Source organism: Triturus cristatus, chromosome 2_1, assembly GCF_964204655.1.
Source record: "Triturus cristatus chromosome 2_1, aTriCri1.1, whole genome shotgun sequence".
NCBI classification, from domain to species: Eukaryota; Metazoa; Chordata; class Amphibia; order Caudata; family Salamandridae; genus Triturus; species Triturus cristatus.
Genome location: NC_140581.1, coordinates 177,514,886 through 177,542,217, shown reverse-complemented (window position 1 = coordinate 177,542,217; position 27,332 = coordinate 177,514,886). Strand labels below are relative to the sequence as shown.

General features: G+C 45.6%; 1 protein-coding gene and 1 long non-coding RNA gene across 3 annotated transcripts in view; both read right to left on the bottom strand.

Annotated features, from left to right (window-relative positions):
* The window catches only part of KATNAL2 (katanin catalytic subunit A1 like 2), a 296,166-nt gene extending 269,092 nt beyond the window's left edge, over positions 1–27,074 (bottom strand). For both annotated transcript variants that reach the window (XM_085629413.1, XM_085629423.1), the window contains exon 1: positions 26,950–27,074. In XM_085629413.1, coding sequence (XP_085485539.1) covers positions 26,950–27,000 — 51 coding nt within the window. In that variant the 5' untranslated portion in view covers positions 27,001–27,074. The remainder of the gene's footprint in view (positions 1–26,949) is intronic.
* Positions 3,468–26,276, bottom strand: LOC146863918 (uncharacterized). Its single transcript, XR_014969662.1, has 3 exons — positions 26,185–26,276; positions 20,808–20,925; positions 3,468–3,833 (listed from the first exon to the last, which is right to left on the bottom strand). It is a non-coding gene; the product is annotated as an uncharacterized LOC146863918 (long non-coding RNA).
* Positions 27,075–27,332: the final 258 nt, after the last annotated feature.

Genomic DNA, 27,332 nt, shown 5'->3' with positions numbered 1-27,332 from the left:
GCTGAAGTCTCAGGGACAACAGACTTCAACCACCAGCTCCTCAAGAGTTCTTTGGAAGTGCCTGCAGTTGTGTTGGGCTTTCTGAGGGACTTCGTGTCGCAAGGAGCTGGAAGCGCGACTCACGAAGAAGAAGCGTGTCGCCGCCGCAGCCGCTGTTGTCGCATCACTGAAGAAGGGTGTCACTGCTGTAGCTGTCACATACCAGAAGCATCTTGCATCACCAGAGAAGAGTACCGCCGCGGCAGCCAATGTCGTCACATCAATGCACAAGGGTGTTGCCGCTGCAGCTGTCGCATCGCATCACTGAGGCATCTCGCATCATCGGAGAAGCGTGTCGCAGGGCCGGTCACGGCTCAGAAGAATAGTTGAGTCGCCGCACGGCCGTTGGGCGTGCACGCATCTTGTTGCATCAAGAAGACAACGCCATCTTTGCTTCATTGCACCGGATCTTCATCGCATCACGGCGTTGCGGGCCGCATCGCCACGGAAGCGCAGTAAGAAACCGACACATCACCGTTCCTGCGTGTAAGGAACCGACCCATCATCTTCCCTGCAACACTTTCGTTGTATAGAGTTACGCATCCAAAGGTACATTGAACTCAAAGTGTCGCATTTTAACATCTAAAGAGAACTAAGCTAATTCTACCATTTTAAGTACAGTCTTGTGGATTTTTGTCGTCTTGTGTTAAGTCTATATAAAAGATACTTATTTTTAATATACAACTTGTGTGGTGTCCATCTGTAGTGTTGCCACTGGATTACTGTATGTGTTCACAAATGCTTTACACACTGCCTCTGAGATAAGCCTGTCTGCTCGTGCAAAGCTACCAAGGGGGTGAGCAGGGGTTATTTTAGGATTATACCCCCTTACCCTGACTAGACGCAAGGGCCCCTATTTGGACAAAGGTACCTACCTCTGCCAACTAGAGACCCCCAAATCAAACAATATCTCTTTATTGGGCCTTAAATCCAGCGCCCCTTCGGACCCCTGCACAGCCTCCATACTTAAACTGGCGCCTGACTTACTAGCAAATTTACTGTGCAAGGTGTTCAACGATATAATTTTATTTGGTAGCTACCCTGTTATTTGGAAGGAAGCCATTGTTTCACTGCTTCCCAAAAAACCTAATGCTGATCCCTTAGAGTTGAAAAACGTTCAACCTATTTCCCTTCTCCCCGCCCCCGCTGAAATCCTAGAGAGATTCATCAACATGGAACTGAATCCCAGGAGATCTTAGATCTCTCTCAGAATGGGTTCCGTGACAGTAATAGCACCAAATCTGCCCGTATTGCAGCCGCTAATTGTATTTGCACACAGGTTGATCAGGGTGGATCGGCGGTGCTGATTATGCTCGAATCGGCAGAAGTTGATACTGTCTCCCCGGTGCGCATGGTTCAGCGTCTGCTGGAAGTGGGAGTCATGGGAAAGGCCCTGCAGCTTCTCCACTCTTATGTCAGGTAGAACTCACATTGTTAGCTGCAGAGTCTTTAGAGCAAATGCCTTTGGCCTTCCCTGTGGGGTCCCCAGGGATCATCATTGAGCCCCACTCTTTTGAACCTCTATATGACCCCTTTGGCTGAGCTGGTGCGATCTTTCGCATTTCGGGTGCTCTCCTATGCGGAGGACATGCAAATTATTGTTTCCATCGCGAATGATTTACAATCTATCGCTGAGCAGTTCAATCAGTGTATGTCCAGCATTATCTGCTGGATGAAGGTCAACTCACTAAAGATCAATGCAGATAACACCGAGGTGCTTGTATTTGGCGCACAGAATTCATCTGGTCAAATGCCTGGTGACCTACAGATTGTGGCCCCTTCCTGTCCCGATTAGGACAGCGAAGAATTTGGGGGTCAATTTTGATGTGGTCTGACCTTTGATGCTCAGGTCAGCTGTACAGATGGCACTTGTTTCCATAGTGTAAGAAGTCTTAGAAAGGTGCTGCCGTATATTCCGTCCGAACTGCATAGGTCTACCATCATTGCACTAGTCACCTCTCGGTTGGACTACTGCAAAGCTCTGTACTTTAACATCAACGCAGAATCCCTCAACAAGCTCCAGATGGTTCAGAATGCAGCTGCAAGGCTGATCCTTAATATTCCGAAGCATCAGTCAGTCAGGGAGGGGATTTGTGCCTTGTACTGGCTCCCCATCAGGAAGCCCACTTCCTTCAAGGTCCTGAGTCTGGTATATAAAGCCATGCACAGTATAGTCTCCCCATTTCTGAAAACCCTGTTCCAGTGGTACACCCACCTCCGCAAAGAAAAAACTGGTGTCTCTCAGATTGCGCAGGTCCAGATGGGGCAGCAGCTCCTTTTCTGTAGCAACCACCAAGCTTTGGAACTCCTTGCCCACCTTAATTTCTAATGCAGACTCTTTTCCGGTTTTCAGAAAACGATTGAAAACATGGCTGTTTCCATCTTAGATGGCTGCAAGTGCGTCTCTCTCCTCCTCCGTCTGCTCATTGCCTTGAAAGCTTTGATATTGGTGCACTCCAAAAATACTATCCTATCCTTCTATCTACAAACACTGGTGGTTTTAGATTTTGCCTTTCTCTTTGCTTGAGGCTTATCTCTCTCCCTCAATATAACATATCACTTCCTGAGCCTGTTTACATCTTGCTAATGGATAGGGGCTCACAATTTCTGATAGAAGCCTAGACCCCTGTGCTATGCACCCATATTTCAAACCCAAAAAGTAGGGCATGTAACAAACATGGAAATTGTACTAGACGTTGGTAGCAACCACCAGCATTGAAAGGCGGCAAAGAATAGCAGCAGCAGCACAAAAATAGAATGCCATAGAGAAGAAAAACATAGTGCTTCAGGGGTCGGGTACGTTGCATCATTTCAGTACGTTTTCACCAGCTAAATGAAAGAACAATAATAATTCCTTGAGGTTGGCATTTAACATGATACTGATAAAGGGGGCTCAAAATAAATATTCAACTTTGTGTGGAAAGTTGTTTTAGGGGTCATATGTGACTCATAATGCACAATTATCCCAGGTATGGTAAACAAAGAAAAAAATGAGGATAGCAAATTGGTTTACCCGCAAGCTAACAAGGGTTACTGACAAATCACAATACTGTAGACAAATTGTTGTAACCTGTCTCTGCCCCTTTAACTCTGATGTAACTTGTTCTGTGGGGCATCATGTACAATTGTGGGTGTCCTCGGTATTGTAGTAGCTGCTGTTAAAAAGAGCTTGCACATATCATAAGCGTGGTCACTTCTCTTAACACAACTATAGATTTATTTTTATGGAGTTTTATTTAGCGCGAACTTGGCCCGAAGGTATCGGGTATCAGAGCGCTTTACATAGCACCAGTTGCATGACATGAGAACACATTAATTTTTGTTAGGCACGGGGAGATTAAGTGATTTGCCCAGAATTCAAAATTTGCGAACATATGTGACAAGAATTTTCAATTCTATTAAGGACACGGAGGCGAGGATTATGCTTCTCATTTTTTTACTGATATTTTCTCAGCAGCCAATAAAAACAAAGTAACCAAAAATACTACAATACCCATGAATACACTTCGGGTCACATGACCAACCATAGAGAGTATCCCCTATATAATCTCCAGTCATGGTGACAGTATCCTCTTTCTTTGACAAACATCAAACAGTTAAGTCCATAAACAACAACTTGATCTTGAAGAACCATCCTTAACGTAGAAGAACCTCCTCTAGCAGAGATAACTTGCAGCCCAACAGGGCTCCTTATTCCAGACTTTGTTCCTGAACCAATGTGTCGCATTAACCTCTGTGGAAACGTGAAGACCTTCCAATAATGAGGACCATCATGCTCAACTTAAGATCAGCCCCTGAAATAAAAAAAGGATAAGAACGTAACAGCGTTCACCCTCTGATATCTCACCAATACATCAGAAAGGGAAGGGAAAACATAAGAACATATACGCAGTATGAAGATACTCAAATAACCATACAATGCAATTTACAATGTAAAATACATGTCTTTGGGTGGGATAATCCTCACCTCCGTGTCCTTAATAGAATTGAAAATTCTTGTCACGTATGTTCACAAATTTTTAATCCTATTTCAGGACCGGAGGCTCAGATTATGCCTGTTTAAAGTTTAGCCACCACTACTGATGCCGCATACACAATTGGCTTATAGTAAAAGGAATTAAACGTGGTTTCAGTAGAGCAATCAGCTGCATTCATAATATCTGCAAGGCTGACCCCTACAGAGAAAGCCTTAGATGCCATAGCCCCACGAGCGGTATGTGCTCCAAATTTTGAAACATCAATACCCGCTTCACTCATGAGCCAACACACCCATCTAGACAAGGTTGCTGGAGTACCTGGGTATAAGGGTTTTTGCAGCGCAATCAACAATTGACCCCTCATGTCTGCTCGAAACTCAGCAGTACTAACCTCATAATCTTTTAAACACTGTACCACACACAGTTTAGGATTGTTTGGGAAAGCTGGGTAAGCTATTGAAGAGGTATTACACTTAGTCAGTTTTGTAATTTCAAAAGTCACACCCTCTGGGGAAAACCTACGACCTGCTAGATCTAAAGCGTGGACATCTGAGACCCTTTTGCATGATACTAGGCAGAGTAGCATGGTCAATTTAGCAGATAGCTGTTTTCTTGACAAATACTTATTGGAAGGCCAGGCTTCCAAGAATCTCAGGATGGAACAACACATCCCATAACCCTGAATACTTGGGACAAGGGGGTTCGACCATCCAGATACCCCTGAGCAGTTTACATATCAAAGGATGCTCTCCTGCCGGTTTGCCATCCACTGACACGTGACCTGCCGAGATGGAGGACCGGAAGTTATTCACCGTTCTATAGGCTAAACCCGAAGCCGCGATGGAAGCTAGAAAGTTTACAATGAAGGAGCCATGTGCTTGAATGAGATCCACTTCCCGTTGAGAGCACCAACTACACCATCGTTTCCAAGCCGATGTGTATCACTTGTGGGTTTTATTTGGCCATGTCTCGCTAATAAATCTGTCAGCGTCTTGCGAAAGATCTTCCATCTGTCCCTGAAACCCGCCATGCTACCAGAGGGAGTTGCCCTGATTCTATCAAAGGATGCGGGGCCTTCAGAAGGTCCAGCAACAGTTTCCATTTCTGTGGAAGAAGGATCGGCACTGGACAAAGCATCTCCAGAAGTACTGGGAACCATGTCTGCGCTCTCCAAAGTGGAGTGATCAGATCAACTCTGATTGATGACGTCGGGTTTGTGCCAGAACTCTGGGAATCTTTATGTACAGCGGGAAGGCATAGCATAGAGATGTCGGCCAGTCCTGTAGAAACACATCCGTGGCAAGAGCCTCTGGAGCACCAGCTGAAAAAGGCTGGGAGTTGCCTGTTGAGGCATGATGCAAACAGATCTATCTGGCTGGGGCCCCAAAGATGGTTCAGCGACTGGAAAACCCGTGGATGGAGTCTCCAGTCGCAGAAATCCCGCAGGTGCCGGAAGGGCCAATCGGCTACCTCGTTGTTTCAGCCCGGAAGGTACTCTGCTACCACCAAAATTTTGATTTGAAAATAAAAGTGCCAAAAATCCTTGGCAATCTCCGCTAGAATCTGGGACATTGTCCCCCCTAGCTTGTTCACATAGCGTACCACTGACACATTCTCCATGCGAAGCAGGATACAAAAGTCCGTCTTTCGGGGTGAAACGCAGCGGATCGAAAGGAGCCTGCCAGGAGTTCCAGGCAATTGATATGCAATGAAAGTTCCTCCTGGGACCAATGGTGGCCCATGGAAATCAGGCCGCAGCGGGCTCCCCAAACCCACCTGCTGGCATCGGATTCTATCACTACATCTGATGTAGATCCAAAGAGGGCTCGGCAGTTCCAGGCCTCCATGTGGTCCAACCACCACAACATCTCTAACCTCGCCTCCTCGGAGAGAGGAATCTGTTCTAAGTATACGAGTCCTTTCTGGAGATGGCAAATCTTGAGCTGTTGAAGCGCCAGGTAGTGAAGGGGACCCGGGAAGATCGCCTGAATTGAGGAGGATAGCAGCCCTACGATCCGGGCTACAGATCTGAATGACACACTCTGCTTGCGCAAAATCAACCTCAACTCTCTCTTGATAGACCTGATCTTATGAGCTGGCAAGAGGAGTTGACAACTCTGTGAGTCGATCAGAAAACCCCAAAACTCGATCGATTGAGTTGGAATTAAAATCGATTTTTGTGGATTTACATTAAAACCGAGACTCTGTAAAAGATTGATTGCCCATTCTAGATGGATCATCACTAGTGGAGGACAACAAGCCATGATGATGATGTCGTCTAAGTATATAATCAGACGAACTCCCCGCGCGCTGACTCCACTACTGGCAAAGGAGTTTTGTGAAGCACCAAGGTGCTGACGAGAGGCTGAAGGGAAGGACTCTGTATTCATACCACACTCCCTGCCAGTGGAACAGTAGAAAACGTTGATGTGTTGCGTAAATGAGAACAGACAGATACGCATCCTTCAGGTCCAGACGGACCATCCAGTCCCCCTCCAGCAGGAGGTCGCGTAGAAGATGGATGCCCTCCATCTTAAAATGTCAATATACTACCCATCCATTGAAGTCCTTTAGATTTAAAACTAGACTGGATCCACCCCCCTTCTTCCCGACTAGGAAGATGCTGCTGATGAAGCCCCAGGGATGAGGGTCCATGGCCACTATGGCCTCTTTCTTCAGGAGAGAATTTATCTCTTCTGAGATAAAGTCCTGATCTTGTCAGGAAAAATACATTTGGTGTGGAGGAAAAACTTGATTGGGGGAATTGTAAAGCTCTATCTTGCACCCCTGCACTGTTTCTAAGATCCATGCATCCTGTGAGATTGTGTGCTAATTGTGCAGAAAAAACTGTATCCTGCCCTCCAACATTACCTCCGTAGATGGAATCAGTCTCAACTGAATTTCCGGTATCTTGTTGATCACCCTGATTTCCTCCGTATCTGCCCTTCCAGAATCTATACTTGGCTTGATGGGTCGGGTAGAAGGAGGAGTTACCATTGTAACTGGAGTCCTGGTAGCCTCCTCGATGCTGCTGGTACGGACCACGCAGGGCGCCTTGGCTGAAACCACGGGCGAACGACCCCCCTTGAAAAACAGGCGGAAAGCTAGTTTAAGGGATCCCTGAGCCTTATCCAAACCACTAAAAGTGGCGACAAATTTTATCAGCTCCTTGAGAAAGGGTTGACCGAAGAGGAGGGCCTGAGCTTGGGGACCTGATTCGGAAGAGGAGAACTCTGCCAATTTAGGATCGAGATTTAGAAGTATGGAGCGACGTCGCTAGCTGGACATAGCGCAATTCGTGTTTCCCAGCTGACAGACCACCCTTTGCGCCCATCCAATTAATTAATCCGGATTAATAGCCATTGCGGACTCCTTGGCTCAAAAGCCCAACTCCAATATCTTAGTGAGGGGGCCTCTCAAGTCTAAAAGCTTGTCCTGGCATGATCGCCATGCCCGGTCTATGCCTTTTTTTAGGTCCCTGGAGTACTTTTTAAGATATGTGAGCATGGAACGATCCACCTCTGGCGTCTCTGCCACTTTATCTGCCAAGTCACGCCTTGGGCACCTGATCTGAGTAGTGCTCTCACATCCTTGTCGAATGCCTGCCTAAGGTGATATTGAACATACTCGGCCACTTCTGGGGGCGGAAGACAGGCGGTGGAATTGGGATGAATTATATCCACCGCTTTGACGGTTAGAAGTTTAGGTTGAGAAGGTGTGTCAACATATTGCTCTTTCCTCAATTGTTTGGAGGGTCTAGGGGCATCCTCCTGGTCAGACACTTGGTCCGAGGAGGTATCATTGCCATCTCCCTGAGGTAACTCAGTGATGGTTGCTTCCTCAGTGTAAGTGCCATAGTCATGGTCATTAGCCATTGCTTTGGCCAGGTTTGCAAAGTCGGGGATTCTTGGACCCTTTCCCACTGGCGCTAGGGCAACTGCCGGAGCTGGGAAGCCAGCCCTGTTGCTGAGCGTAGGTGCATAAATGGCGCTTCAGTGGCTCTATAGCCCTCACCAGGGCCTTATTGACCGAGTGCTACACTCCTGCGTCTAGCGCCACAAAGAGGTCCTGCTCCATGGACCCAGAGGGTTCCTCCTCAAAATAATAGTCCGACATAATGGCACACCTTAGTGACACACTTTCCCACAGGAGGACTGCCTGTCTCTCACACAAAGGGTTAATTTACATAGGCAAGGTCTGTAACCAGTTGCAACTGATAATCAATAAGGGGGAGTGGAGAAACCCCACGCAAGCCAATGCACTTATATGGAAACAGAAAATGTTTTAACTGTACTAAACATTTTAAAATGTGGTGGAGGACTTGCCAGATCCACTCTAGGCAGAGCCTATGCATAAATTATCCAGTCCCACTCAGAATTATGACAGGGCGTCACCGGGAGCCTGGTGCGAGCAATTGGGAAAAAGAGCAATAAAAGCACTGCTCCAGCGCTCATTCAAGCCTGAAGAAAGCTTCGTAACGGGCAAAATGGCCGCCGCGCATGCGCATTGCAGGCCGCCCGTCAACACAGAAAGAGGACAACGCGTCTGAGCGATGCGTGTCCTCAATCCCTTTATTCTCCCTCTCCACCGGGGCTCAACGCGGTCGTAAATGCGCCCTGTCGGGAAGGCAGAGCCGTTCCAAGACATGAGCGCTACAACAGAAGATGCATAAACCTGAACTTAGACAAGTGGCAAACGAGCATCAGCTGAAGATTTCCCCAATCAACAAAGTCGTGCTGCAAAGCAAAAACGATAGAAGACAGCAATAAAACATCAATAAACTATAAGTAGCAATAGATATACCCCATACCCAACGTCCGTAAGAAAAACAAATAAAGTAAATGGGGATGCAAGAAAGAGTATACTGTCCCCATATATACAGGATACTCTCTATGGTTGGTCATGTGACCCGAAGTGTATTCAAGGGTATTATAGTATTTTTGGTTACTTTGTTTTTATTGGCTGCTGAGAAATTATCAGTAAGGAAATGAGAAGCATAATCGGAGCCTCCAGTTCTGACATAGAATCAGAGGATGTTAAGCGTCAATGCCGAGACTCGAACCCTGTTCCCTAGATTTGAGGTCGACCGCCCTAGCCATTAGGCCAACTCCTCTCAAGATACAGACCAGACAGTCATGATACAACTCAATATAAAATGTAGATTTTCCTAGTTGTGAGGAAATATGAATTTTTATGGTCAATTGTGTCCCCTATCTAAACCCCAACGGCTCCATGTACATGCTACAAGTACATGTATGTTCCCTCCACTTCAAGCTATGAAGACGCAAATACAATTGTGTCCAACGTTACTGTGTCCCCTTTCAGATCTGCCATGAATGGGTCAGATATTCCGTTCCTAAGTATGCCTTGCCACCGTCTTTATATGGTATACTTTTCACGTTTTCCAGCTCTGGCAAGGTAGGCCCTGAATTCTGCCATCGAGCCTTTTCCTGCTTCTGCCTCTGAATGCTCCAGCCTGGACCTGCATCTGTATCCATGAACTTTGTCTTACTTCCTGCGCGACTAACGGTGCCTAGCCCGGCCTGTTGCCTGCCAAAACTGTATTCAGCCTTCAAGTTATCTGTTCCGCTCCTCAAGAAAATGCATTCCTGTCTAAGTAGCTTAGGTAAACATCCCTCTAGCTGCAGAGCAAAGGGCCCGGCCTTACTGTCTCCGTGCAAGTAATTCATGACTCTCGTTACCATGGTAGGCCCATGCCCCCTCGCATCTCATATAGACACTTAGACGCTTGTACACGCACTAGCAGTCAGTATAGAATAGGATCTGTCCGAGAAGACCTTTCCTTCCAGATAATATAGTTCCTTAAACACAAGATATTAGATATGATTTAGGACTAGGTTGTCCTGACACCCCAGACTTCTGTCTCCTCATGTAGGGCTAAATGTCAAGTTCCCTTCACCCTCTAGTTACACGTCAATCACACGTCATGCGGCTGCGCGCGCATCTCTGTCATGTATTTTTGCTGACTTTGCAGGATTCTCTTATGGATCCACCCATTTGTGTCACCATCATAATGACGTTTTTAGTATACGCCTCTATGCACGCCTATTGTAACGCCTTTTCTATTACGTATGTGTATTCTTATCGGTTGTTACGCCTCCTGTATCTGTCTTTACTGTAATGCATTACTATATATACTTTAACCTGTCAATAATGTATTGCTGATCCCTTCCTGAACCTTCGTGGTGACGGAACTCGATTGCCTGGTTCGAACCATCATCATCATTCCTTCGTAAGGAATAAATACCCTATTATACCCTCGAATACCACGGATTCTGCCTCTTATTTTTACTGAGTTATTCGTATTGTATTTTACCGCATAAATTAAGTCTAGGTAATTAAAATTTACCACATAATTGGCGCCCGAACAGGGACACCTCTCACACCCCACGCGCCGGAGGTGCGTTGCAGACCCGGTCTCCTGCCACAGCCGGACGGACAATTACGCGTACCCGCAGGATTTCCTGTATCTCCCTCAGGCCAACGGGGGCGACTGAGGCTGCGATCAACACCCAGACGAGGAGGTGAGGAGTGCGGAGAATCCCGACCAGAGCCTAGCTGAGAGAGCAAGATCCGAGGTATACAGAGGCCCACCAGATTCCGAAGTTCCGAAGTATCTAAGTCACGAGTCGAGTCCAGTCCAGTTTGGTCTAGTCCAGTCCAGACTTCCGAGGCCTTCCGTTCCGTGCTTCCCGGTGAGTACCGTTGCTGGGGACGCATTTAGACGTGCACATTAGTTTGTGCCGGTCAAGACAGGTCTGGGTACACAGACCTGGTCTGCACTGTTTTAGCAGTGTATCTGTACTGTTTAGCAGTACATACAGTATATTTAGTATTATGCAGTTAACTAGTTTTATTCTAATTATTATTGTTCGTTCTAAATGTTTTGATATGTTTTAAATGTCGTGGTATGAGTGATTGTTCGATCTTCATTATTGTGTTTATTGTAATTATTGTGTTCAAAAGCCGAATAAGAATTAAGTAACAAGGTTCAAGATGCCGTTATTTTCAAAATTAAGACAGATAAAAACTAGAAAAGGGATACTCGAGGAAGCTGTTCCCATCCCACCTAGGGACACTCCAGGGTACTTTATGTACCATAAACATGGCCTAGATGCCGTATTATATCTTGATCTATGGGTGGACTACACCAAGGATTTGGCAGAGAGTCAGAGATGGCCCGCTGCTGGAACATGGGATGCAGATTGCATCATGAGAATAGAAGAAGCATTATGGAAAAAGAAAGCCAGACAGTCACAGAAAGATGCCATTGAACTATGGCGTAAAGAATCGCATAGACGCACAGAGAAAGCGCTCAGAAAGGAAGAGAAAAGTAGGGAAGATTCAGAAAAGGCCCGAGAAAACATATTAATTAACGAAGGTATCCGAGTAAAAACAGAACAAGTAGACAGACAACGAAACACTCTTATGAATGGTATGTATCCTCTTCTGGCCGAGGGTTTGCCTAAGGCCACCTTGGAGGTACCAAAAGATCTGCCACCTCCGTTACTCCCGATTAAAGTACATCCCAAGACCGCAAAGGACATTTTCCTTTCTTCCTATTTAGATGATGCAGCCCCCGAATATGCTAATGGTGCGCAGCCACGCACACCACCCGTTAACGACGCTCAACCCCAAGATCAGCTGCACCCACCTCCGCAGCAACAAACTCCTACTCAAGTCCTAACCATTCCATCTGTTTCCACAGTCCTTCCTGCACCCACACTCTCTACCCTACACCCAACAAACCCTTTTGGACTTGGCACCTCGGGAGGTGCGACAGGAGGTTTTTCCACGCCACCGCCAGCAACTAGATTGACTTATAGGGATTTAGCATACCAACGCACACCCCAAAGAGCTAATGACAATATATTAAATGAGCCTCTTTCCGATTGTAGATATGATCCAGTGCCAGGAAAACACGACAGAATGTTGCTGTCTTCAGTACGTTTGCGACGAGCTGCAAACTATTTAATGACGTTACCAGGAATGGTTGAACATCTAGACAAAATATATCGCTTTATCCAATCAGGGCAAGGTCCTGAAAGTATTGCCGAAGCCATGGAATACCAGAAAGTGGACATACAAAAATTACTGTTACGCTTTTTTATAAATTGTTTGATCAGAAATAGAGACAGGCCTGAGGTAGATTCGGAGGAAATGCAAGCACTTACCAAATGGGGTCAGAATATAACAGACGGGAGACATGATAAACAGAAGTGTATAGCAGCCATGTGCCGAAGGATCAGAAAAGAAGTAGAACGAATACATGAAAACAGAGTAGAAGCAGACAAAACTGAATCAGAGGAAGAGGAGGAGGAACAGTCAGAAATGAGCACAGGACAATTAGAATTACCAGCTAGACAAACGATAGCTTATGTTGGAAAAGGAAGATCCTTTAATAAAACAATACGTCCGATACGTCCAGAATGTAACATAATTTTTCAAACAGTTATCTCAAATCCAAGGACCCCTGAACACTTATTCCAGGCTACCGATAAATTACTTCGAGAACGAAGGGGGTACCATGTGCTCGATTCTATGGATGAACAAGAATTAGCCAGGTCAGCAGTACAATGGGCTGACAGCTCCGAAAAATACAGTGATGATGCGCTAGCACACACGTTTCTGAATCTTGCCCCAGACGAACAACGTTTGGCTAGTATATACATGATACAACATCTCCTTATATTATATAAAGGCCAACACTCCGATCCTGGTCCCCTACCTGATATATTGATAGAACTACTCATGAATAAATGGAGAGGTTTAGGTACCAATCTAATTAAAGTAATTCTAGAATACAGACATAGATACAGTGCCTTTTTGCGCCCAGAACATGATCCAGCTCCTTCCATGGAGAGAAACCCGTATTACATAGACAGACAGAATCCCTTACGCGAAGTACACCCAGTCAGGAATGATGACAATACGTTTAGACGCGTGTTTGTGTACACGCCCATAACCAAAATAGAACTATTGGAAATGAAAAAATTAGTGCCCAGCCATGACAAAGATCCAGCAGGTTTCCACCGTGAACTAAAGGACATGTTACTCATGGGTGATTATACCTATCCTGACATTATGAAAATATTGAAAGTATTATTACCTGCCGGTATTTATGAGAAACTCAAGGAAAAGGAATGGGAGGTGGGAGACCAAAAGATTGATTGGACCGCATTAGAAACCGAAGAAAATAACAGAACTGCAGGCGTAGGGCTTGGGGACAAAACTAAAGCATTACCGGGATTATTAGTGCAGGTATTGCCACGTTTATTAACTACGAAAAAGGAAGATTGGGGAGCAATCTCAGCTTGCAAACAGAAACCTGAGGAAGACACTAGTGATTTTTACTCCCGTTTTGAAAAATGTTTTGGTATTAATAGCGGCCTGAAAGCAAGTAGTGATTCATATCCACATCTTTTTGTAACAAAACTAGTCGAGAATTCCCTGCCACAGGTTAAAAACAGAGTATTGAAAGTCGAGAGCACTTGGCAAGCTAACACCCCTTCACAAATGTTACAAATGTTACAGTATCACCAGAATAGAATTAGAGAAGAACAAGAGCACGAACAGAGACGTATGAAAGACACGAAAATGAAAATGCTCGTCGCTCAGTCAGTTCCAGCTGACGGTCATAAAAAGGGTGCGACACAGTCCAGTAATTCAGCGGTTCCCGTTAAAGGGACATGCAACTATTGTAAACAGCCAGGTCATTATATAAACGTTTGTGCAGTTCTGAAACATAATATCTCTACGGGTAAAACCAAGGAGAGACCACGTCCGCCTAGACAGGATCAGATCCAACGACAAGCACCTCAGAATGTACAGCCTATGCAAGCTGCACAACAGACCATACCACAACCACAGCCACAGCCTATTGCCGCAACACAAAATACGACACAACAGATGTACCAGTATGCACAAAATGACTATCCAGAGTATCAGCGCTACACATGAAACAGCCTAGAGAGGGAAGTTGGCTTACCCCTTATTGAGGTTCCTGTAGATCAAGAAGGTCCTTATGTACAGAGTCAAGTATTAGGGAAAGACAGAAAGTTTCTACTTGATACAGGGGCAAGCAGAACAACCATAAGTCACAATGAAGTCCCAGGGGCACCCCTCTCAGGCTCACAAAATATTTCCCTTGGTTTCTCAGGAAAGCCTACTATTAACGAAGTATCGCAACCACTTGCATTCACAGTCGGTCCATTAACACGGACTACAGATCTATTGCTTACAAAATCTTGCCCAGAAAACTTGTTAGGTATTAAAACATTGAAAGCTCTAGGAGCTATAATATGTTGTTCTCCGGACGGAGTACGACTATTTTTGCGTGACTTTAAAGGTCACTACGTGTCGAGAGACATGGATCACCGGTTACAGAATCTACCTGCACATTTATGGGCAAAAGGCCCCACTGATGTAGGTTGTATGCACATTACCCCATATCGAGTTACACTCAAAGCAGGAGTGGTACTACCACGAATGCGACAATATAAGTTACCACCAGATGCTGTAGTGGCTTTACTGCAAATCATTGACGAGCTCATTACACAAGGAGTGGTTGTAGAAACCGACTCCAATATATGTAATTCTCCGATTATTCCGATTCTTAAACGAACAGATCCAAAAGCACCCCCAGTATATCGATTAGTTATTGATCTGCGCGAATTGAATAAATGCATTGTACCACAATATCCCGTGGTCCCAGATATCTCTTCATTACTGACAGCTATTGATTCAGAGGCAACGTTCTTTACTGTAATTGACCTCAAGAACGCCTTCTTCAGCGTCCCAATCGATCCGGAAAGCCAATATTTGTTCGGATTCAGTTTAAATGGACGAAGTTTTAAATTCACACGCGCACCTCAAGGATTTACAGAAAGTCCTAGCATCTACAGCCAAGCACTGAAAAGACAACTTGACAGTATCCACATGCCAGTTAACACTGCACTGCTTCAGTATGTCGATGATCTGCTGATCACCGCCCGAAGCGAACCCGAATGTGAAAAAGCATCACTGACGGTTTTACATTTCTTAGCCGACAAGGGGCACAAGGTGTCCCCTTCAAAGCTGCAATTTTGTGCCCAGCAAGTTGTGTACCTAGGGCACTTGCTGTCCAAATGGGGGAGACAGCTCACACCTGACCGCATCCAGTTGATTGTAAACATGCCACCACCCAAGACACAAAAGGAGGTACGGGCCTTCATAGGCCTCACTTCGTACTGTAGGCAGTGGATTCCCCAATATGCATTTTTAGCTAAACCACTCATTCAGTTGACAACCCAGGAGGCAGCGACTTCGACTGTCCTCCCTTGGACTCAGGAACATACACAAGCTTTTGAAGACTTAAAGAAAGCTTTATGCCAAGCACCTGTTTTAGCGACACCATGTTACAGTAAGCCTTTTACACTCTTTGTTACAGAACGTGAAGGTACTGCTTTGTCAGTACTCACGCAGGAACAAGCAGGATCACACAAACCATGTGCTTACTTTTCTAGCACATTAGATCCCGTAGCTCAAGCTCTTCCTGCGTGCCTGAAATCAGTCGCAGCGACAGCTCTAGCGATCAGACAAAGCGATTCCATAGTATTAGGACATCAATTGACAGTACAAGTACCACAAGCAGTAGAGGTTCTCTTGAACCGGACACAGACACAACACTTGACTATAGCACGACTGACAGGTTACGAACTCACATTGTTTCAGCCACACATAGAAATCAGACGTTGTAGTACATTAAATCCTGCCACACTTTTGCCATTAAGTGGAACAGACCCACTGGCACATGACTGTATTGAAGTCATTACTATTACGACGAAACCCAGACAAGATTTGACAGATGTCCCATTACCAGATCCGGACCTGACGCTTTATGTAGATGGTTCATGTATGAGAACAAGTACAGGAAAGTTAGTGGCCGCCTATGCAGTCACGACAGACACCGAAGTCATTAAAACAAATTGTATCGACACATTATCAGCTCAAGCAGCAGAGCTTATTGCTCTGACACAAGCCTGTATTCAAGCCAAGAATAGAAAAGTTAACATATACACAGATTCACGTTATGCTTTCGGAGTTGTACACGACTTCGGAGTCCTTTGGCGAGAGAGAGGTTATTTGACTTCTCACGGTGCCAACATTCAACACGGTCCCCTCATTCAAGCTCTATTAGATGCAATACATCTACCTACTTCAATATCCATCATGAAGTGTAAAGCTCATACAAAGATCATCGATATTATTTCCCAGGGTAACGACCTAGCAGACCGAACAGCTAAGCAAACAGCACAGAATCAGACTCATGCAACTGACTTGACAAAGACAATAGTTCCGACGCCGACACACTGCATGACAGTTAAGGATCCCGCTCTTGATGTAATTGACATACAGACACATGCTACACCAGAGGAAATAAAGAAATGGACTGAATTAGGAGGGATCCAAACAGATCAGGGATGGATGACGAAGGGAAAATCTATATGGTTTCTCCCCGACTCAATGGTTCAAGTTATCATTAACACAATACATAGTCCAGCACATCTAGGAGAAAAAGCTATGTTAGACAGTATTCAACACATTTGGTTCAACAAACACTTACGAGCTGCAGCCAAACAGAAAGTCCGAACTTGTATGATATGTTGTCAGTTCAATCCAGGTAAAGGCGTACCTGTAGAACAGGGTGGATTTCAACCTCCCGATCACCCTTTTGAAGTCCTCCAGATGGATTATATCCAGATGGAACGATGTCGAGGATTCAAATACGTCCTCGTAGTTGTATGCACTCTTTCCCGTTGGACAGAGGCATATCCCGTCTCAGATTACACTGCCCCGACTACTGCCAAACAATTAGTTCGTGAATTCTTCCCACGGTATGGTTTGCCCCGTATCGTGTACTCAGATAATGGCCAGCCGTTCTCATCCGAGCTAATGAAACACATTTCACTCTTGTTAGGCTATCAATGGAAATTCCACTGTGTCCGACATCCCGAGGCAGCAGGTCTCGTGGAACGTCATAATCAGACTCTGAAAATACGACTCTCTAAAATATGTAGAGAGAAAGGCGTCGACTGGATAGTAGCCTTACCAGTTGCACTATTCTACATGAGAATGGTAGCACATTCTCGCACAGGGCTATCCCCGTACGAGGTGGTCTTCGGTAGGCCGCCAAATATGAGGGGACGCCTATACCTCGTAAAATAACTGATGTTGATTGTAATATGCTGACAGATTACCTTGCTTCCTTGATGTCTGCACTACAATCTTGCCGTTCACAGGTAGCTGCAGCCTTTCCCGACAACACCGAGGTAAAGCCCCATGAAGTGGTTCCTGGAGATCTAGTTCTCGTGAGAAACTTCGACAGGAGGAGCCCGCTGGAGCCTCGTTGGCAACAACCAAAGCTGGTTCTTCTAACGACGAGGACAGCAGTGAAGGTCGAGGGTCGCAAGGGTTGGTTACACTCGAGTCATATCAAGAAATTTCATGGACTACCGTCTGAACTGAACTCTCAGCCCTGCCCCCTTCCAGAGACTGATTCAAAACTCCCCCTGGTTGAACAGACCGAAACACAGGAATACAAACTGAAACTAAGGTCTAGCAAGTCAGACAATTCGATTGTTTAAGTCCTCTCCAAGGTGAATCGGTTGAATTAAGTCTTTTGACATGTATCCTCTAGACCGAATTAGAGAGAAAAATAGACAGAAACAGCTCAAGAAACATGCATATTGTAAATCACTTCATAGTCACTGTATAGTGACATTGTTGATTATGTTTTTTCTAAGTCTTTTTATTATTGCTGCAAGTATACTGTTACACATGTACTATCCTATTTTCAAGCGTGCTTACAATGTTACTGCCGAACATTCTTTTAGTGAACTACCTCCACATGAGTTGTCCTATAGATTTGCGCTGCGCAACAACACATTCATTAGTATGTTACATCATTCCCATCAGACCAGCAATGCTACCAATTGTTGGATATGTGGCCGACTCCCTCCCTATCAGAAATACAAAGGAGTTCTGCCTCTCTTTCCGTACCCATTTACACACAATGGTTCCTGTGGAGCATGGTTTAGTTTGATTAACTCTTTAGATTCAAACACTGTAGTTTACCAGAGCAACTGGGTATGGGGAAACCTGAACTTAGTTTTGCTTAAAGCCTGTCATCCTAACAAAGGAGGGACTTCCCAAAGGAACAGGAACTGACCTAGAAAATGAAGTATATGGATTAGGTAATTTTACACTTAACCTCATGATTCTAAATGTTGAATCTGAAGCTACACTAGTCTTGCCTGCTACGTCCGTATTACCAGTCAAAGGTGAATTCTGTGTAAGAAAGAATGGTTCAGTACACCTGGGTCATAGTAAATGTACTACTGTGATCGAATTCAGTGATAAAGGCAAGTCTACATTTAGAGCTTCCCGTCATTCCTACTTCATATGTGGTCATACCGCATATATACGTCTCCCTCCAGACTGGGATGGTACCTGTTACATTGCATTCCTTCTGCCACCTGTTTTCCTAGCCCCTCCTGATTATCATAGAAATACCAATCTAGTACACCATAGACCCCAGAGAGATATCCCGATTGTTGACTACACTGAAACCGCATGGGAACAATATACAGACTTCAATAAAGGTCTCTTTCCTTACATAGGTGTTGTCTCAAACAGTAAACTGATACGTAGATTAACCAGAACCCTTGAAGCAGTAGTGAATGAAACTACCTCTGCCCTAGGCAACTTAACAGAGGAGCAGTCTGCGATGCGGATTGTTGTTCTCCAAAATCGTCTTGTCCTTGACGTCATCCTAGCAGATAGGGGCGGAGCTTGTAGGGTCATCGGATCAAGTTGCTGTGTTTTCATCCCAGAAAACGCGCCATCCGTATATAAAGCCATAACTCGTCTTCACAAGATTGCTAACCAAATACATCAGAATGCAGGCACCTGGACATGGTCCGGTTGGTTCTGGAGTGTATTGTCAGCTTGGGGATGGAAAGTCCTATCCTTCCTAGGTATTGGCCTTCTCATAGTATTCAGTTGTTGCCTGTGTCTACAATGTGGACCAGCGATTTGCGGCCTGTGTGCCACATCGTGTATTCCACGTTCAAGTTTTCATTCAAGATCCCGGAAGAAGAAAGAAGAGCAAATGATGTTACATGAACAGATTGATGGATTCCTGAAGATCGATATTTCATGAGGGTCCGTAGGGGACAAGGAGGGAATGAGGAAATATGAATTTTTATGGTCAATTGTGTCCCCTATCTAAACCCCAACGGCTCCATGTACATGCTACAAGTACATGTATGTTCCCTCCACTTCAAGCTATGAAGACGCAAATACAATTGTGTCCAACGTTACTGTGTCCCCTTTCAGATCTGCCATGAATGGGTCAGATATTCCGTTCCTAAGTATGCCTTGCCACCGTCTTTATATGGTATACTTTTCACGTTTTCCAGCTCTGGCAAGGTAGGCCCTGAATTCTGCCATCGAGCCTTTTCCTGCTTCTGCCTCTGAATGCTCCAGCCTGGACCTGCATCTGTATCCATGAACTTTGTCTTACTTCCTGCGCGGCTAACGGTGCCTAGCCCGGCCTGTTGCCTGCCAAAACTGTATTCAGCCTTCAAGTTATCTGTTCCGCTCCTCAAGAAAATGCATTCCTGTCTAAGTAGCTTAGGTAAACATCCCTCTAGCTGCAGAGCAAAGGGCCCGGCCTTACTGTCTCCGTGCAAGTAATTCATGACTCTCGTTACCATGGTAGGCCCATGCCCCCTCGCATCTCATGTAGACACTTAGACGCTTGTACACGCACTAGCAGTCAGTATAGAATAGGATCTGTCCGAGAAGACCTTTCCTTCCAGATAATATAGTTCCTTAAACACAAGATATTAGATATGATTTAGGACTAGGTTGTCCTGACACCCCAGACTTCTGTCTCCTCATGTAGGGCTAAATGTCAAGTTCCCTTCACCCTCTAGTTACACGTCAATCACACGTCATGCGGCTGCGCGCGCATCTATGTCATGTATTTTTGCTGACTTTGCAGGATTCTCTTATGGATCCACCCATTTGTGTCACCATCATAATGACGTTTTTAGTATACGCCTCTATGCACGCCTATTGTAACGCCTTTTCTATTACGTATGTGTATTCTTATCGGTTGTTACGCCTCCTGTATCTGTCTTTACTGTAATGCATTACTATATATACTTTAACCTGTCAATAATGTATTGCTGATCCCTTCCTGAACCTTCGTGGTGACGGAACTCGATTGCCTGGTTCGAACCATCATCATCATTCCTTCGTAAGGAATAAATACCCTATTATACCCTCGAATACCACGGATTCTGCCTCTTATTTTTACTGAGTTATTCGTATTGTATTTTACCGCATAAATTAAGTCTAGGTAATTAAAATTTACCACAGTTGTTATGACGGAAAATCTTAATTTTATTAAAGACACGGAGGCGAGTATTATGCTTTCTTATCTTGCATTTATTAGACAGCAGCCAAGATAAGTAACCAGAAACTACAGTTCCCAGGGGCCCAGGTAAACAAACTGGCCAATGGGGACATAAAAAACAAAACCTAATGACCAATCACTAGAACACTACCAATAAAACGTCACCACTGACTGCGCAGCTTCCTCTTTTCGCTGACGAGCAGATCAGATAAAGTCAGAAAACAGCGGAAAAATTGCCAAAATTATGGAGAACGCCAAAGTCCATGAACAAGCTTCTTGAACCAAAAAAGACCAGGAGAGATTACCAGCAGACGTCGTCGACGTTGACTCCGGACAGGAAGGAGGAAAGTTCTGGCAAGGGGGAAACCACCTCTGTTGCTGAACTGGACCATCACGTTGATGCAGGAGGCAAGGCCGGATTTGCTGAAGGGAGGGAGAACACATGTTAGTAGTGTAGCGGCGGGATAATACTCGCCTCCGTGTCTTTAATAAAATTAAGACTTTCCGTCATAACAACTAGGAAAATCTACATTTTATGTCAAGACCGGAGGCTCCTATTATGCTTGTTTAAAGCATATTAATCACCAAAGAAGCCACCGAGTCAATAGGTTTGCAATAAAACATTCGAAAAACATTATCATTAGTCCAGTCAGCTGATCTCAGAATGTCTTCCAGGCGGGAGCCTGCCCAAAAGGCCTTAGAGGCCATGGCTCCCCTGGTGGAATGAGTTCCGAAAACGAAGACGTCAATGCCTGCAAGGGACATAACCCAACGAACCCAACGGGCGAGAGTAGCAGAAGAGACAGGAAGGTGAGGTTTGCGGAAAGAAATGAGAAGTTGGGAATGGGAGGGCGTTCTGAGATCAGCAGTCCTTTTTTCGTATATCTTTAAACATTGGCCTAAGCAAAGTTTGGGATGAGAGGGAAAATAAGGGTAAAACACAGAATTCAAGTTTGTTTTGGTTCGTATGTGAATTTGGAACACAACACCTGTAGGAGAAAATTGACTACCTGAAATATCCAAAGCCTTAACATCAGAAACACGTTTAATGGAAACAAGGCACAACAGCATAGTCAGTTTGGCAGACAACATTTTTAGGGAAAGGGAAGCATTATCTGGCCAGTCAGAAAATAACTTGAGGACTACAGAAACATCCCATAAACTGGAATACTTAGCCAACGGAGGTTTGGAACAGCGAACTCCTTTCAGCAGACGGCAAATTAAGGGGTGAGAGCCTACTGGCTTACCGTCGATAGGAGAATAGCCGACCTGTACAAGTTAACGGTTCTATAGGACTTCCCCGCACTGGGCTCAGAGGCCAGAAAATTGACCACAAAATTCAAAGGGGCTGAAAGGGGATCGATATGCTTTTCCAGACACCAGCTTGCCCAAAGAGACCAAGCGGATTTTTACGCTTTCGAGGTCCCAGGGGCCCAGGCTTTGCTGATAAAGAGAGAAGCTTCTTGCGAAATGAGGACGTTAGGAGAGGAAGGCCGGACACCTTCCAGGCAGACAAGACCAGGGATTTGTCCAGAATAAGGCTGTGCGGAAGGCCCAGAGGATTCAGGAGCAAGTCCTCGCGTACCGGTAGAAGAACTGGAAAATCTTCCGCCATTTCTAACAGGGACGGGAACCAAATCTGAGATTGCCAGAACGGGACCACCAGGACTATGGACGTCGATTGACGCTGCATCTGAGACAGAACCCTGCTGATCATCGGAAAGGGAGGAAAAGCGTAATTGAGGTGAAGAAACCAGTTTTGAAGGAAAGCATCCGTCGCAAGTGCGGATGGATCGGTCGCCAGCTGAAAAAACGGGGCAACTGAGAATTGAGGCGGGAAGCGACGAGGTCTATATAGAAAGGACCCCATTTGTGAGAGAGGGATAGGAAGACGGATGGCAATAGCTTCCAATCGCTGGAATCCCGAAGATGTCGAGAGTGCCAGTCTGCTACCGCATTGAGATCTCCCGGCAGATACTCCGCCGTCAAAGAAAGCTGATTCGTCAGACAGTACTCCCATAGACTTTTTGCCAGTTCCGCCAGAGGTTTGGATTTGGTCCCGCCGAGATGGTTGATGTAGCGGACCGCAGAAACATTGTCCATGCGCAGAAGGATGGAACACCGAACTTTGTTCTTTGAAAGGCTTTGTATCGCAAAGGAACCTGCAAGCATCTCTAAACAATTGATGTGCAATTTGGACTCCTCGAGAGACCATGTACCTCCAGTCGAGATTTGACCACAACGGGCGCCCCAACCCGACTTGCATCTGATTCTAATACAAGATCTGGGGCCGTAGCGAAGATAGTGCGCCCGTTCCACGCATCTAAATGGTCTATCCACCATTGAAGTTCTTCGCGAGATTCTTGGTCTAGGACGATAAGATCGGTGTAAGCCAAGCCTTGACGAAGATGTCTGATTTTTAGACGTTGGAGAGCACGATAATGAAGCGGTCCCGGAAAGATGGCCTGAATAGACGCAGAAAGAAGACCGACTATTCTCGCCAGCGATCTCAGAGATAAGTGGGAAGATCGAAGGACGGACAAAATCTCCGCCTTGATCGTCAAAACTTTTACTGGGGGAGAAGAAGAGACGCGGCGGCTGAATCCACTAGAAACCCCAAGAACTCGATGTTCTGAGACGGAATGAGCATAGACTTTTCGAAGTTGAGTAGGAAACCCAGATCCAAGAGAAGGGATTGAGTGGCGTGAAGATGGGAGAGAAGGAGTTGTTTGTCTGAGCTTATGAGTAGAATGTCATCTAAATAAATGATCAGTCTGATCCCGAGGGATCGCAGAAAAGCCACCACCGGCTTTAATAGTTTTGTAAAGCACCAGGGGGCAGAGGAGAGACCGAATGGCAGGGAAGTGAAGCGATAGGTGACGTTCGACCACTGGAACTGAAGAAATTTGGTATGACATGGGTGAATGGGAACCGTGAGATATGCGTCCTGTAAATCCAAACGGACCATCCAGTCGTTTGGACGAAGAGTATCCCTTAAATGGAGGAGGGTCTCCATTTTGAAGTGTCGGTACACCACAAACTGGTTGAACCACTTGAGGTTGATCACAGGACGCAGCTTTTTGTTCTTCTTCTGAACGAGGAAGATGGAACTTAGGAAACCCGAAGGATCGAAGGGGGCGATTAGAATGGCTTGTTTTTGGAGAACAGTGTGTATCTCCGACGCGATTAGAGATTGAACGTTTAGAGAAAACACCATGGGAGGAGGGAACGTAGTTTGGAAAGGCGGAGAATAAAGCTCTATAAGATAGCCTTGAACAGTGTTTAGCACCCAAGGGTCTGCGCTGATTGTTTGCCATTTGGAAAGAAATTGTTTTAAGCGACCTCCCACATGGGGAGGAGGCGAAAGACCTACCTTTGTTGATTGAAGTTGTTGTTGCGGTAGTTCTTCTGGCCTCGCCCACGGAAACTTCTGCCTCGTTGCGGGTAGAATTGAGGCTTGTATTCATGCGCGGAGGAGGAGCCTCTGGAGCCTTGGTTGTGGAACGGACGGCCGGAAGAGCGACCCCTGCCTCTGCCGACCCGTCCAAAAACCCGGGGTGAGAATACCTTTTTTATGGACTGTTGCGCCTTGTCAAGAGACGCGAACGTGGACACAAACCTGCTAAGGTCTTTCACCAGAGATTCTCCGAAGAGAAGACCACTGGCTTTACTGCCCGGATCTTGGGGAGCTAAATTGGCCAATTTGGGATCTAGTTTGATCAGGAGGCCCTTACGTCGCTCGTGAGTGATGGCGGCATTGGCATTGCCGAGAAGGCAAAAGGCGCGTTGGACCCACAAGGAGATCTCCTCAGCGGACAAGTCGGAACCTTCTAGGCGAGATGTCTCGGCCATATCAAAAATGCGCGCCAAAGGACCCACGACGTCAAGGAGTTTATCCTGGCACGTGGCCCAGGCTTTGTCCACCCCTTTACGGGGGTCCTTGCCAAACTTGGAGAAAAAGTTAAGTAAGGGCTGGTCGATGGCAGGAACCATGGTAACCTTTTCAGGCAAAGAAGGTTTGGGACATTCTGATTTCAACCTCGACCTGACGGAGGAAACCAAAGCAAGACGAAGTCTGGCCGAAATATATTCCCCCACGTGGAAAGCAGGAGCCCATTCCGTTGAATTGGGATGACGTATAGAAGATGGGTCAAACATTGGGACCCCTTCAGAATCAAACACAGGCTCGAAGGAAAAAGAATCTGACTTAGATTTTTTAGAGGGAGGGGAGTGAGGGTCAGAAATATCAAAAAGATCATCTGCGTCAGCCATGTCATCGTCAGTGTCCAAAATGGTGGAGATAACCAATTTCTTGGGAGCCTCTGCGTGTTTAGATTTGTATTTACGTTTGCCCTCTGTACCTAAAGTCACCTCCATGAACGGAGGCCTGGGAGGCACTTTGTCCTCAATCAAGCGCGAGGAAACCTCGCCAGTCAGGGATGGCGCAGAATTGAAGGTAAGTATGGAAGCAGAGGAAACCACCTTTTTTGGTCTGCTATCCCCCGCAGACTGGGCCAGTGCTTTGGACAAAAGACTTAACATAGTATTTTGCATGCCCTTGGACACGCGTCTCATAGAAGACTCTACCGCATTCTCCACAGAAGCATTAATAAATTTATTTAAGTCTTGTTTAAATGCTTCGCTTTCTTCAGAGGGTTGACCTCGTTCAGGAGAGCTGTCAGAATTCATTGTGTAGGATAGAGGAAACAAAAAAGGCAACAAGGGGTTAACTTGCAGGGAGAGGGGAGGGGCTAGAGCCAAGCCGCCTCCCAGGGGCGTGTAGGAATTTTGAGCGTTACCGGCAGACCTCGAGGGAAGGCGAGAAGCGCTGGGAACGTGGGATATTTATCCGCAATGAAGAAAAAACGGAAGCGCTAGCTACGAGCGCGCTGGCGGTGAGGAGAACGTCATTGGGGGTGTGCGCGAGCGAAGAGCTCGAAGTGCGCAACGGTGTAAACCACCGAGTGAACCCGCAAGGGGGGGAAAGAGACAGCGAGGTCGCGACAATAGCGAATAACAGCGCTGCTGAGACGCGCGAGCGTGTAGGGCACCAACAATCAATGAAATAATGTTAAACAGTGATAAACAAAGTAAATATATCCACATTTAAGATGAGAGCAAAGATAAGTCACTTATCTGACTGCGAGCAGCAAGAAAAGAGGAAGCTGCGCAGTCAGTGGTGACGTTTTATTGGTAGTGTTCTAGTGATTGGTCATTAGGTTTCGTTTTCTATGTCCCCATTGGCCAGTTTGTTTACCTGGGCCCCTGGGAACTGTAGTTTCTGGTTACTTATCTTGGCTGCTGTCTAATAAATGCAAGATAAGAAAGCATAATAGGAGCCTCCGGTCTTGACATAAAATTACTGGATTGTGCAGAAAAGGCAAATACAAGCAGCTAAGTATGCTATGCGGCTATACAAATATGCCCAACAGTAATGGTAATTTATGACATAACACTAGATTCAGATGGAAGCCTATGTACATCTACTTGGGTGCAATGCAAATGAAAAAATAGGAGACTTTCCCAAAGCCAGTGGTATATGCAGAAAATATCGCAAACAGTTCTGCTGTGTCCTATGGGTTTAACGGGCTATCGCAAATATTAGGATGAGAAAATTATAAAGAACCTTGACTAAACTACAACGACAAATGTGCCCTTTCATTAGGACAGTGACACTCTTACCATCACTGTAAAACGCTGAAATGAAACTAGACCGCTCATTGTGATTTCGCATGTTTGTGTCCGTGTGAGACAGCTTCCTTCGCTTAATTAGAACTACATCACTATACTAACAAGTACAACACGCATGCGCAGTAGAAATGCAGTCCTAATATTGGCCATGATAAGGTCAGGTAAAATTACTGTTCATTAGAGCAGCAATAGAGAATGGAAACACCTAATTCATTATACTAACACTAGCGCTAGAATATTTGGGAATTGCAATCTTCAAACCTGGGCAGGACATTACAAGTCCTAAAATATTTAGGGCATTGTTAATAACGTCCCATATAATTTGTTTAAATCCGTATTGTTTTTTTGTGTTAATTTGGAGTCTCAGCGCAATGGCGGTAGCAGCTGTCCCGTTGAAGCAAAATCTACTAAATACAGTCATTGGCGCTTTCTGAGTTAGCGGTCTATTTCAGCTGCCTGCGCCTCCATGGAACTGTGTTCCTGCCTGATCCTAACATGGTTCCGACCAATAATGTAGCTTCTCCCACACTAATGGCTCCTGCACACAACCCGGCATGCACGGTTGCCATAGCAACTACAAACTTTACACCGGGCACAGAAACCCTAAAGCTATTCTGCGCTAACGAAGACATATACCAAAAGATACGGATCTGAGCCTAACACCAGACCTCTGTCAACAGACACTGTCCCGAAACTCCATTGTTCTTCGCCCCTAAATGTCCGAAGGCACCCCACCCCATTTAAACCCCATCTCACCGCCTCCCGGGTTTGGGATGCCGTCTTGATCGCCTGATACGAGAGTTCCATTGTGGTCTTCCAGCGGGGCAGGCAGTGAAAACAAACAGAAGAGCTGTAAAGGGTTCCTATGCAGCAATCGAAACGGAAGAGGGACAAGTTAGTGTGGTACCTATCAACCAATCACCACCGTAAACACAAAGGAGGGACTAGGACCTATCGTATAGCCAGGGCCGCTTGAATTTTGCAGCAGGAGAGGACCAAATTATGCGGAACGGTTGACTTGACTAAATCATGTGGCAAGAAAAGCAAATTATGTGGCACCGTTTGTGATATTTCATTAATTTGTTTTTTTTTACGCTTGTCAACACTGTCTGGGCAAAGGTTTTACCTCATTAGTACCA